At 41.5% G+C, this 12,750-nt stretch overlaps 3 protein-coding genes and 1 long non-coding RNA gene across 11 annotated transcripts; 2 read left to right on the top strand and 2 right to left on the bottom strand.

Moving 5' to 3' along the window:
- Window positions 1-1,656: 1,656 nt before the first annotated feature.
- LOC109534381 (cathepsin L-like proteinase) lies at window positions 1,657-2,016 on the top strand (the record flags this gene model as incomplete). The annotated part of the gene is given in 2 exon segments (XM_019900045.2): window positions 1,657-1,704; window positions 1,759-2,016. Coding segments are annotated over 2 exon segments (249 nt in total), but the record flags the coding sequence as incomplete, so codon positions are not given.
- Window positions 2,017-2,425: 409 nt separating this feature from the next.
- LOC109534379 (ATP-dependent 6-phosphofructokinase) lies at window positions 2,426-8,796 on the bottom strand. Of its 8 annotated transcripts, none has more exons than XM_048667093.1 (19): window positions 8,609-8,796; window positions 8,403-8,497; window positions 8,268-8,352; window positions 8,106-8,214; window positions 7,717-7,989; window positions 7,578-7,664; window positions 7,398-7,506; window positions 6,778-6,966; window positions 6,580-6,723; window positions 6,392-6,526; window positions 6,105-6,128; window positions 5,851-5,871; window positions 5,329-5,488; window positions 5,126-5,271; window positions 4,837-5,069; window positions 4,532-4,776; window positions 4,249-4,471; window positions 3,092-3,180; window positions 2,426-2,679 (listed from the first exon to the last, which is right to left on the bottom strand). In XM_048667093.1, the coding sequence occupies exons 2-19, from the start codon at window positions 8,490-8,492 to the stop codon at window positions 2,522-2,524; spliced, it is 2,520 nt and encodes an 839-aa protein (XP_048523050.1). In that variant the 5' UTR covers window positions 8,493-8,497; window positions 8,609-8,796; the 3' UTR covers window positions 2,426-2,521. The 8 variants fall into 8 exon arrangements, with proteins under 8 accessions (XP_048523050.1, XP_048523049.1, XP_019755597.2 ...); XM_048667092.1 differs by lacking the exon at window positions 7,398-7,506 and adding an exon at window positions 7,140-7,248 and having other exon boundaries at window positions 8,609-8,795; XM_019900038.2 differs by lacking the exons at window positions 6,105-6,128; window positions 7,398-7,506 and adding an exon at window positions 7,140-7,248 and having other exon boundaries at window positions 8,609-8,794.
- Window positions 8,797-10,206: 1,410 nt separating this feature from the next.
- On the bottom strand, window positions 10,207-11,475 carry LOC125504713. The gene is made up of 2 exons (XR_007281666.1): window positions 11,370-11,475; window positions 10,207-10,831 (listed from the first exon to the last, which is right to left on the bottom strand). It is a non-coding gene; the product is annotated as an uncharacterized LOC125504713 (long non-coding RNA).
- A 42-nt stretch (window positions 11,476-11,517) lies between these two features.
- Window positions 11,518-12,382, top strand: LOC125504712 (phospholipase A2-like). Its single transcript, XM_048667098.1, has 4 exons — window positions 11,518-11,765; window positions 11,823-11,982; window positions 12,035-12,193; window positions 12,253-12,382. Exons 1-4 carry the CDS (start codon window positions 11,603-11,605, stop codon window positions 12,329-12,331), a joined length of 561 nt encoding a protein of 186 aa, XP_048523055.1. The 5' UTR covers window positions 11,518-11,602; the 3' UTR covers window positions 12,332-12,382.
- Window positions 12,383-12,750: the final 368 nt, after the last annotated feature.

Here is a 12,750-nt window from a genome sequence, read left to right as displayed (position 1 = left end):
ACAACACTTAGTCATTCTCCGAGCCACGTTATGCTCCATTATTGTAAAACAAAGATAAATATCACAGTTATCAAACTAGTTGAAAATGCTTATGACTGCAAATTAAAAACATTGATAGACTGAAAGATTGAAAATTGACGGAATAATCTTAACTGTAAAATACTGTATGCTCAGAGTCCTCTTATGGACATATGTAGAAAACAAACGCATGCAAACAATCAGCTGATCCTCTGGATTTTTTGACGACGCCTCTCTGTGGTTGCATTTAGCAAAATTATTTTGGCGGGAAAGCAAAACTGTCCAATCTATACTCTGTAATCTGTGAAGACAACTAGACACTGAATGTGACTGAAAAATAATCGACATATAAAGCGAGCCATCGATGCAAGGTTAGCAACATGGCGGTTGAGGACAGCGATAAAATTCATCAGTTTTTACGTCTTTTTAAGCATTGAGTAACCATACACATGGTATCCAAGGGCGGATCCAGGGGGGGGGGTCATGGTCATGACCCCCCATTCAATTCTCTATCCAACGATGCAAAAACGAATTCTGTGGCTCGAATGGTTCTTGAGAAACTTCGAAAAAAGCAGCGTCATGTTCAAGTGGATTTTGCAACTAAAAAAAAACCACGCAAATCTAAAACTTCTTGAATTCAAGCCTTTTTTGAGAAAACTGCCAACATTTCCCCATCCATGATTCATTTTCTGAAAAGGCCATTTATTTCTGTCTAGAATGATGTAGCAATGAGCGTTCTTGCTCATTTTGCCTGCGAGATATGAGCAAAAACGGGACGAAAAACATGAAATTTTGGCATAATCTTGAACCTAAGTGTCTGATATTCAAATTTCGCTTTCTGGGCCAAAACTATTCGAATTTCCTTACTCACACTGTTACGACTGAATCGACTTTTCAATTCTCTATCAAACGATGCCAAAACGAATTCTGTGGCTAGAATGGTTCTTGAGAAACTTCGAAAAAAGCAGCGTTATGTTCAAGTGGATTTTGCAACTCAAAAAAAAACCACGCAAATGTAAAACTTCTTGAATCCAAGCCTTTTTTGAGAAAACTGCCAACATTTCCCCATCCATGGTTCACTTTCTAAAAAGGCCATTTATTTCTGTCTAGAATGATGTACCAATGAGCGTTCTTGCTCACTTTGCCTTCGAGAAATGAGCAAAAATAGGACGGAAAACATGGAATTTAGGCATAATCTTGCACCTAAGTGTCTGATATTCTCTCTGTCTATATTTCTCCGGAACTCTATTCTGATGGCGAAAAAATTAACTGAATTGGATTGCAAAAACTGATTTTACCGGAATACGTTTTGCGGCGAAAATGCAAGAAGTCTGGATGGAAATAGAAAAAAGCATCAATACATATACATCAACTTAGAAGTATTTACTTGGAAACTAATGAAATCTAGTCTAAATCAACATCAGCTCATAACATGTCCCGAAAACATTTTTTACATGGAAAATCCGAGTGATTTTTAGCGGAAAAGGTGCGGCATTGGACAACCACAAGTGGATTGAGTCAATCACTTAATCTAATCATAATCAAGTGGTTTGCGCTATATTTAAACCCCGATTTCGGACCGTTCTAGATCATTCAGTATAAAGTTCATCGTAAACGAGTGAAAGCTGAAAAATGTCTGTACTTGTTGGTCCAGTCGACGCTCAGGAAAAGTGGGCGGAATGGAAGGTAATACCGGCATTGATTGGCGCGCATGAGTTTTTCTAATGTTAATTCCTTCAGTCAACTCACTCAAAGGCCTACGAATCCGAGGAGGAGGAGCAGAAGCGGTTCGGGATCTTTGAGAGCAACTTGCAGGAAATAGTGGCACATAATGAAAAATTTCAAGCGGGCGACGAAACCTTCAGCAAGGCCCTCAACCGATTCGCTGACCTCACGTCTGATGAGGTGCCCAAAGGAGGCCTCATGTCCCGAAAACATTAATTTCTAACAGGATTTTTAAATGTGTTTGTTGTTTTATATGTTGAATAAATTTGATTTAAAAAAGCCCGGTTTCTATTAGACCCGTAATCAGCTAAGTAAAGACCAGAATTTTCGCCAAGAAGTTAACGATAAAATGTGGAGAACTATATATTGAAAGCAAAAAACTCAACTATAAAAGCGTTCTTCAAATAGTTTAGAGAGTCACGTCTGCGGCATTCAACGGGAGATAAGTTGCCTCAATAGAAGCCAAACAATATATTTTGATAAAAAAAACCATCACCTTCTATTTTAGGATATTCATAATCAAATTAAGACACACTCAGCCCGCCCCATCTGGCTCAATTTGCTGAAAAACCAACATCAACAATCAAAGTTTTCAAGTAATTGTCAATATTTACCCAACTCAGGTGCTCAAAACCGATAAAAACAATCTCAACTTACCGCATTAGTCAACGCAAACATCCACTAGCCATATCCAAAGATTTTTACTGAAAATCTGACATCACAATGTATCACAGACGATTTACAAGTATCACAGGTCACGAACGCTAAATCGATGTATTTATTCAGCGTCTTCAAAGCGATGAAACAGCATCGAGAATTGCTTGAGCTTGTTCTTAGCCACCCAAGTGAACTGGGGACGCAGTTCCGGCTCGATCCATCGACTCTCTTTCACGTTGGCCTTCAGCAAGGTCAGATCCCAAAAGCGCACTTCGTGACCTGGGGAAACAATCAGTTGTCTTTTAGAAAAACGCCCTGACCTACTGGGTCCTGAGGATTCCTAAATGATAGGGAACAATAAAACTTCTCATAACATTTACCAACAGTTAAACGGCGCTAGAATCTAATAAACAAAATACGTTAAAAGCATCAATAACAAAAATCCGTCACAGTAACTAAACATTTCCTAGAGCCTAATTATGTTATCTTTGTCACTTCTGCATATTGCTTCGACTAGAAGAACTTTAACTAAAGCGTGCCCACCCTGCGCTTACCGCTCATCCGCCAAGGGGGCTAGTTAAGGAAAAAACTCAACAACTGTGCCCGCTAACATTGCACAACTACGCGCGTTTAGTTGGAAATTAAAGAGCGCTTTCGTGAAGATTGCGATCCTCAATACTCATATACATGCCTTCCTCCTCATAGGTCGAGTCATGCTTGGCAAGAACGCGCAGCAGAGGTCTCAGCTTCAGCCACCATTGATCCTTCGGAAGCCTATGCCTAAAAACCATTGTGTATTTATTAAACTCGATAAACTAGCGGTGAGGTAGGAAATCGGCGATTTCTACTTACCGGAGTAGGTGAGGCGAAGTGCATAGCGTTAAGCGACAAATCAAGCTAGAAAGGGTGATGCGAATGGGCGGTGTTTATCACATTCACATGGGTTTTGTCAAAATAACCACAACGGGCACGTTTAATGCTTTTACTACAACAATTTCCATAAACGATACAATTTCATATATGTGTAAGTCAATTTGCCATTCTTCCTTAAAACTCTTGTAGAATGGGCGCCTATAAAGGCCAAACAAACAATCCCAACTTAGTCGTTAAGTTGAATATAACTCAGTACAAATAAATAAATAATTTCCTACAATCAATCAACCGCAGGTTGAATCCAACCTGGAATTACCTGAAAACTATAGAAAATACTGACATAGTTCCTAGCAAAGGAAGCAATCTTTGACCGTTATCATCTACATGGAAATTAAAATAAACCTAGATGAGCATGGAATGAATCCAAAACGAAGCATGCGGAGTATTTCTAGTATATTCTCCTAAGAACCGAGCTTCTCGGATGCGAATCTACGAAAGCGCATAATCTAGATGGTGGCATCTACTAGTCGGTCCTCAATGGACATGTACATGCCCTCTTCTTCGTAGGTTGAGTCGTGTTTTGCCAAAATACGCAGAAGCGGCCTGAGCTTTAACCACCATTGCTCTTTGGGTATACGCTGACTGCAAGAACAAGCCCATAGTAGATTTTTAACCGGACTTTAGTCCATTTGCATATCAGAAAATTGAATTTGCTATATTGCTAACTTTCCAAACCGATCGCGTTTGTCACAAGAACAATCTCAACTTTAGATTTTAGTACGTAAACATTGGCGTTTTTCCGCTATCAACAAATTTTCAGTTGTCATCACAATCGCATTTCCTGTTAAAGAATCGCCCTGAGAGGAAAGGTTTCAAGTTAAAATGCTCTTAATAGGCTGCAAAAAAACTAAGCAATCAAGCAAACCCCCCAGTGTGAAATTAAAACACAGAATCCCCTTGAAAAGGAAAACTCACTCGAAATTGGTCTGGTCCTTCAGAGTGTGCAGACTAGTGCACTTGTACTGCCGCTTAACAATACCGAGCAAGCAGGCGGTGTTCGGGTCTGTGCAGTTGATTTTACCATCATGATCCGTGTTGTTCTTCAGCTGGCACACCATCCAGTCGACGGCTTTCGCCGCCATCTTCGTGCCCAGATTCCGGTCGAACGGCGAAGGCGAACCTCCTTGTTGCATGTGGCCTACGCGCAGCATTTAATGATTAATCAACTAGGCGAGTTGAACAGGCTGATGTTGCTCACCTAAGACGTTCATCCTGGCACTGAACAGGCCTTTGCCCTCCTCCGAATACAATCTGAATATAAACTCAGTATTGTAGTTGTCGGAGGCCTTTTCGTTCCGCAGAATCAGCCCGCGCTGCACTCCTTCAGACATCTTGGTAGCCATGTGGTAGACGTCCTGCTGCAGATCTTTGATGGTGAATTTCTCTTCGTAGATGTAGGCGGCGTCCGCTCCACCTGCCAGTCCGGCCACAGTAGCCAAGTAGCTTTGAGAAGAAAATAACTGGTTCGTTTCCAGACCTTGGCAAATGTTTAACGGGGCTCACCCGCAATATCCGCCCATGGTTTCAATCACAAACACCCTCCGTTTGGTGCCTTGAGCCGACTGTCGGATCCGATCGCAAATTTCCGTGATCTCATTAAGGGCCGTGTCGCAACCCAGGGAAAATTCCGTTCCGGGCACGTTGTTGGAAATGGTGCTGGGAATAACCATGATGGGGATGCGGAAGGCGTGATGCTCGTCGCGGTTTTCGCTCAGCTGCAAAGCCGCTTGAAAGCCCTGGAATTTTTGCAAGCGCCGCATTATCACCAACGTTTTCTGGTCGCGTACTTTACCTCAAAACCTCCAATAATCAGCAATGCCTGTATGCCAAACTCCTCCATTCTGGAGGCCACTAGCCCCATGCGATGTCCGGGAAGGGTGCGCTTCGTGCCCAAATAGGCCCCTCCGTGTCCCACCCAACCAGTCACGTCCGACCAGTCTTAGGAATGACGACAAGTGTTGAAATTCTGCCCAAAAACGGGACAAACCAACTCACTCATATGCTTGATGTTTCCGGCAATGAGCCCCTCCAGCCCGTCGTGGATGCCCAGCACTGTATCTCCCCTGTAGATGCAGTTTCGGACGAAAGAGCGGACGGCTGCGTTCATGCCGCAACAAGGCGCTCCAATGTGCATAACGGCCATGGTGTAGCCTTCCTAGAAAAGGGGCACAAACGGTACAGTTACAGACCCTTTGAGTGGTGGTAGAAGCCGGGTAAGATCAGAAAGTGCAGACCTGAGCGTTGAGGCAAGTGTTTTATGGCTGCAGTGCTCAGAAACTTGCACAAAACGAAAGCTAGGGATTTTTTTAACTTTACCCGAGTAACTTACGCTAAATACACTGGGTTTGGCTAAAATTCGCAAGTGCGCGTCTATGCCTACGTCTATTCTCTGGGCAACTAGAAACTAAATTGCCACCTACACACCAAAAAATGTGCGAGAAACAAGCGTAACAAGCAATAAAGAACTTGGCAAGCTATAGTTATGTGTGAAAGGGGTACTTTTGAAAGAATACTCACCGAGCCCCACAAAGTATCTCGCTAAAATCCACCGAAAATCAAGAAAAATCGGGTTAGTAATTAGAAGAAAACGTCTTGTTTGAGTGCAGCGGTTAACAGGAAAGTCCTGACTCACTTCGACCAATGCGCTAGATCGTTTGTTTTGAGGAAAATGCAAAATCAATAAGTAACAACCAGTTGCAAACACAGGCACATGCAACAAGTGCCAGTTTGCTGTGTAAATCGAATCATTGCAATTAATGAAACTGTAATACCTTCTGAAGTCCATGCTTCTGATCCTTAAGGGAGCGCAGAACAAGAAATTATGGATTAGTTACTCAAATTTGGATGGATCATTTACGCACTAAATACTTAGTAACATAGTACAAGTACAAGTACCGAAATTAGATTTTGAATTAGAATTGATTTAGATTGAATGAGAAAAAACTGCAATTTATACAAACCTCACTCTAAAATGAGTTAGTTTCATTTAACAAAACTCACTTAGTGAGTGAAAAAAACACATAGTTGGAACACCCTTGGTGTAGTAAATTCCACTTACTTTGCCTTGCCCCTGTTCGTCAAATGCGGTCTTTGGTGGCTTCAACCGCGTTAACAGCTTATAGGTGGACAAGTTCCTCATGAAAGACTTGCCTCGCAATTGGACAGCTTTGTCCCACTGCTTATCTACCATGGCCTGAGGATGAATTCAAGGCAACCAATAGTAAGTCCAAAAGCCTCCAAAAATACCTGGGCGACCGCCTTTGTTTGCTTCACGCATTCCATCAACGGCAGTCTTACTGCTTGATTTCCATCCAGGGAAATAACGCACGGGTCTGTGTTTTCATCGGCCTCCATCAGCGCCATCACTGCCTCGGCTCCCATCCTTGAACCCTGTTGGGCAACCCAAATTAGAAACGATACTAGCAGCAACTAGTCTTCTCTTACCAAAACCCGATCAAAAGCAGACGGGTTTCCTCCTCTTTGCACATGTCCCAGGACAGTAATGCGAGTGTCCTGATGCAAATTATCAACCACCACCTTCCTGATGTCTTCGGCTGTGATTGGTTGGCCGTTACGATCAATCGCGCCCTCCGCTACAATGATGATGTTCAACCGTTGCCCGACGTTTCTTTCCTGAAACCACAGCGGCCAGTTTAGATTAAACAATCCCCTAAACAGAGTAGTGTGCCGTTAATAGTTACGCGATCCTTAGTATCAGTAATCAGTAATTAATTCTTCGATAGTGGGATTGACACATATAAATCTAATATCACAACATATTAATCGCAATATTAGTGATTGAGTACCTGCATCAGTTTTCTACAAAGCTTATCGGTCCAATCTAGTGGAGCGGGGTCTTCGGGGATAAAAACGTAGTCGGCTTCGCTGGTTAAAGCAGCGACCAGCGCTAAGTAGCTGGAATGGTTAAGAGTGTTCACAAAAACATACAACACCGTATTAATAAAATGGGGGGAAATTTCAAAATAGATTAATAATCAACCAGGCAGCGTTGTTCACTCGGACAAAACTGGTTAGTCGGAGCTCAATACCCAAAAAAAATTAACCTGTTCGAGCTTGTCGCACAGTTTTTTCTGCCAGTCGTCTGGAGGCGGCGATTCGGGAACAAACACGTAGTCCGCTTCGGACGTTAAGGCTGCCACTATGGCTAAGTACCTAAAGAAGTGCACTATATTTGGCCCAAATTCCTAACAGGAAAAATTAAGGAGACAAGTGGGAAAACTCACCCGCAATGCCTGCCCATCACTTCCATAATAAAGGTGCGTTGATGAGAATAAGCAGTCGATACGATGGCGTCTGTCGCCTCAATGATTCTGTGAAAACAATCAGTTTTATGCAATAGCCCAATGATGAACATGTTCTTACCTATGCAAAGCACTGTCAGTTCCAATGGTCATATCGGTACCACAGAAGTCGTTATCAATGGAACCAACCAGACCGGCAATAAACAGCGATTTGTACTTTTCGCGCTGTTCCGCAGTGATTTTGCCTTCTTTCAGCAATTCGTCCAGCAGCACCGACCATTCCTGCTTAAACAGATCGGCGCCAGTCAGAGAACCGTCGCCTCCAATCACCACCAAGTTGGTGATGCCCTTTTCCACTAGATTAAAGGCGGCCTTTTTGCGCCCTTCATGTTCCCTGAAAAGAACCAAATTAGGCAATTAATCAAAATCTATTATGTACTCTAATCGCATTAATTGCCATTAAAGTCGATTAGCGGATTAAGGAGATTTGATCAATCACCTAAGACTTACTTAAAGTCCATGCACCGGGCTGATCCAATAATGGTGCCGCCTTTGTGGATAATGGAGCTCACTGAAGACCAGTTGGCTTCAATGATGTATTCGCCTCCATCTATCATACCTGAAAGCCAGTTCAACTGAGTATCTTCGAATGTGAAGTGAAGACTTGCCTACCTTGATAGCCCTCTCTAATGAAGTATACCTTGCACCCGAAGTAAATGCCCATCCGGACCACAGCCCTTACAGCAGCGTTCATGCCCTGGAATCAAAGAGATTAGGACAAACTAACCCGCTTTTTGAGGCCCTTACCTGTGAGTCGCCTCCACTGGTGAACACTGCTATGCCCTTGCCCTTATGGGCCCCCCTTTCTATGAATTTTGCCCCTGCGGATTCTGTCATGTTGCCTGAAAGTTTACGAGAATTTTGAGTGACCCACTGACGGATATTTTCAAAAACTCCAAAAGTAAGAGTTTTTTGAAAAATGTCACACTTCAGGTAAGCAGGCAGTCACTTACCTGCACACGCCTATGTGAACCCACTTTATCAAAAATAACAGACACTGTGAGGTTTGTTTTGGAGTTGGAAAAATTCAAAATAATCACTCTAGACCTGGACAGTGCAATCTCAAGGTGACCCCTGCTCCCACACTCAATGGGTTTTATTGGTTAGAATCTGGGGGCATTCCAGCTGATCAAGTCACTTTGTATCCGATGGCGAGCGCCCGGTACGGGACGTCACAGCTTGCTTCAACTGCCGATGTGTTAAAACGAGAAAGGCGTAAGCAGCCAGTCGCGCATTGATCGGAACTGCACTAAATGGTGAAACCGTCTGGGGCTAGAAACGAACTACGTGACCAGTTCCATGTAGTAGAAGGGAAAGAGAGGATGAATGTGCCTTGTCGTTTGCTAATTACGATTTACCACACAATGTTTTGCCACATTGGAAAAAATTGCCAATTTATCTCAAATGTAGCTTGGTTTTGCAACGCAAAGTTACGCGACTGAACTAGATGTTTACTCAATGAGTCCGAGTTGGTTAACAACAGTTTTGAGATTTTTGTCCTCAGTTTAGGAAATAAATACTTCTACTATTTCTTGTCTCCGGTTTGTGTTGTCCGAAAAGAGTCTTCTGAAAGCATAGAAATGCAGTAATTAGCTTTCTTTATTAAAATTATTGCAATTTACCATTTTGCGATAAAACATTCGCCAAAATGTCAATGATATATGCCAGACGAGTCAAGAAGAGGTTGTAGCCCTGTTTATGCCTCTCCTAGTTGATTTACATTGGAAAATCAAAAGTGTGACGTAGTGTCTTCTTTATGAAACACCCTGTATAATGCAGACATAATATTTATCGACAAAATGAATATTTTTTCTTTTCCCAGTGGCGCAGCTGTTGGACTTGATGAAGATTATTTTAAATTCTACACAATTGGGCGAATGGCAATTTCAAAGCCCATTTTGAGAGGCGTTTGATTTATATGGGAACCATGTATCGGAACAGTGTCTCTGGTCTTTAGTCAAAAGCACTAAAGTCAGATAAAGTGGGAACTTTTTAATGAAACGGAAATTCGCTTGAAAACTTTGCATTCAAATCGCCATTTTTTACAATACTTTAGTAGTTAGAAAAACACACGCAGTCAGTTCTAAGATCTACCACAAAAGCACATTGAATATTTAAATTTTTAATCCTACTTAACTCTCAGAATCTCGATCGTATTAAACGAACCAGTTGAGCTATAAAGCTCCAGTTTTGCCTGCGAGATAGAGAGTTAAATTGCGTACTTTTTTGTACCCAAACATCTTTTTAGAAACGTAACTATTTTTCAAGCAAAATGAGAAAATTTTATGTTTATACGAGTTTTCAGAACCGCTCTTATTCGGTGGCTGGCAAGAGAACGGGCCACACTATAAAGTTCTAGTTTTTATTGCCAAGTAGAGCGATAAATTGCGTACTTTTTTGTATTAAACACCATTTTAAAAATGTTACTAGTTTTCACCTCAAATGCAAAAATTCAAGAGTAATGCGAGTCTTTAGAACCGAAAAAAAGTATTGACAATCACTTTAACAGGAACGGATTGGATGGCGGAAGCAATAGGTAGTAAACAAACAGTTTGTCTCATCTTGTTTACTTGCAGTGATTGAAGATACACATATATTGGAAAAGTCCATTTCTTGCAAGAAATTCAAAAAATATTGTTAAACTACTTACAATAGTATATATAATATACTCAAGCGTAAATATGCGTCAAACTCTATATAAAATGTAGCCATTAATAATAAACGTAACTCTAAGCACAAAAAGGGGCTCAATCTCAAAAGGATTTACAAAACCGCCTTATATAATTTGATTCGCACTTCAGTATTTAGAGTTGAACAATTTCGAAAACTTTAAAATACTTTTCACAAAAACCACGCGTCAGACTAACGGAACAAGTTTGTAAAACACAAATTAAAAAGCAACGAAAAATAGCATACAATATGCTATAGTACCTAAAATGAGAGACAGTTCATGAAATACTACATAAATCGCCCCAAATGTAGAAAAACCACTGGCCTTGTTAGGATAAAAGTGTCGTCGTGTTCATATTCAATCGTCGCTGGTCAAAACCCATATTACATCATGGAGATATGTGACAACTTGGATTTTAAAGTTTTCCAACACCTCACGCGGCATATACAATAAAAGATCGTTGCACAGATGCCTCATCATCTGCATAATCCATGCTATGTTTACGCTGAAAAGGACAATGCGTGTTAGTGAATCAAGAACACTATATTATGCGTACAGTCAATGAGTTCCCGTCAAAATTCAAATAGAATTTCATTGTCTAATTAATCACTGTTCAATTTAAAACAATTGTTTCGATTGGATAAACCTGCAGATTCAATGGATGAAACTGTTATTACATTGCGCAAATTTTCAGTTCTTGAAAGGATTGTCTATGGTCTATGTAATACAACATTTTAGCAGAAAATCTAACAGTAAGAGAAACTTATAGCGCGTTGCGCTTGCCGAGTGGGCATTTAAGAACGACTTTTGAACAAGGAAGACTCACAAACTTCAAATTTGGAGCTTGTAAGCATCGAAAATGATGTTTAAAAAACATTGATGCAAAAAAGATCACTTCTGATTTTGTACTAAAGAATCCCAAAGATGCACCGGCGCCCCACGTATTCCACTCTTGGGAGGGAGTCGGGGAATGACTTTCAGACTTTTTTGGACGAACCTCCCCATTTACACGCATCACAAAATCGTATAGAACGCAAATTTACCTGGAAATCAGGCCGCACTATCAGCGCTATCGCACTTCTTCTAATTTATTCTCCAAATGCTCCCGATACTGGCACATACCCACTGTGTTTTGACGCGCTTAATCAAGTTTCCGAAAAAAAAAACAGAAATACACAGACGATAAGATGAATTATTTACAATTCGAATTCATGAGGCGATTTAAAACCATGAACTTTTGAGCCGACTATCAGTTGAACGAAGGTAATTTTCGAAAATGGGCCCCATCATCATAGTCGACCTCTTAATGCTCGTGGCCTGCTGCCAAGGCGTTAAAATCATTTGGGACAACGATATCGAAGTGGATCTGAATGAAATTGACGATGACTCGGGACGGTCTGGTGAACGCAGGGTTCCCAATTGGTTCTTCATATTCCCTGGTAAGTCTTGCAGGTTGTTTTGAGTGCAGCGGGGTGGAACCATTTCTCCTCGCTTAGGCACCAAATGGTGTGGAGCAGGAAACATAGCGGAAAACGATGCGGATTTGGGAACGGAGCGGGATACAGACAAGTGCTGTCGCACACACGATATGTGTCCGGATATCATTGAAGGACACGCCACCAAGTACGGCCTAGAGAATCCTTCGTTTTACACACGGTAAGAGCCGAGTCAAGGCTGAGGCAAAAACCTTAAAACCATCGATTTTCAGCCTGATTTGCGATTGCGATGAGGATTTCTACAGGTGCCTCAAGTCGGTGAACACCAAAACCTCCACCCAAGTCGGGCACATTTACTTCACAGGCCTCGGAACGCAGTGCTACAAGCAAGAGTATCCGATTGCCGGTTGCAACAAGTACACCACATTTCCGTAAGTTTGCCTCTCCGCTTCGATTTTGATCTTCTGGTCCGAGTTTTGCCTGTTTTTAGGCGAAGAAAATGTTTGGAGTACATATACAATAAGGGGATGCCCAAGAAGTACCAATGGTTCGATATACGGAACTTCTAGAAGCAGACTCAAGATTGACTTGTACAATAATAAATACAAATGTTTATGAAATAAGGATTTTCCTTAATCAGCTTGCGTTTATGAGAAAAGTATAAAGGTGCACGAAAATTCCACGATAGTTTAAAAGACCGAAAAGCTTAGCCATTTTATGGTGTGCGTCTTTTCCAGTCTGTAATGTATATACCTAGATTATATGTAATATAAATAAAACGTGTATATAGATTCGATTGAAAAGAACAGGGCTGGATATTACCACATTGCGCGATTAATCCAGCCTCGGAACTGAACGAAACTTGTGGCATTCGGTCACAGTTTCTCGTTTACGCTGGGGAAATTGCTTGGGACTTTGATGTTGTGCTGTTTGATGATGTGACTGGGGAAATTGCTGTGAACTTGCCGGGAAAGTCCTTGATGAACTC

The sequence above is a fragment of the Dendroctonus ponderosae genome, unplaced genomic scaffold, assembly GCF_020466585.1.
Source record: "Dendroctonus ponderosae isolate FM_Combo_2020 unplaced genomic scaffold, Dpon_F_20191213v2 Dpon_F_20191213_541, whole genome shotgun sequence".
Classification (NCBI taxonomy): Eukaryota; Metazoa; Arthropoda; class Insecta; order Coleoptera; family Curculionidae; genus Dendroctonus; species Dendroctonus ponderosae.
This window is presented reverse-complemented; position numbering and strand designations above follow the sequence as displayed.

Coding starts and splice junctions, on each gene's coding strand:
- LOC109534379 (XM_048667093.1), bottom strand. CDS start 8,492: ATGACAGAATCCGCAGGGGCAAAATTCATAGAAAGGGGGGCCCATAAG. Junction 8,353..8,402: donor CCAGTGGAGGCGACTCACAG/GTAAGGGCCTCA, acceptor CTTTGATTCCAG/GGCATGAACGCTGCTGTAAG. Junction 8,215..8,267: donor CATTAGAGAGGGCTATCAAG/GTAGGCAAGTCT, acceptor ACTGGCTTTCAG/GTATGATAGATGGAGGCGAA.
- LOC125504712 (XM_048667098.1), top strand. CDS start 11,603: ATGGGCCCCATCATCATAGTCGACCTCTTAATGCTCGTGGCCTGCTGC. Junction 11,766..11,822: donor TTGGTTCTTCATATTCCCTG/GTAAGTCTTGCA, acceptor CTCCTCGCTTAG/GCACCAAATGGTGTGGAGCA. Junction 11,983..12,034: donor AATCCTTCGTTTTACACACG/GTAAGAGCCGAG, acceptor ATCGATTTTCAG/CCTGATTTGCGATTGCGATG.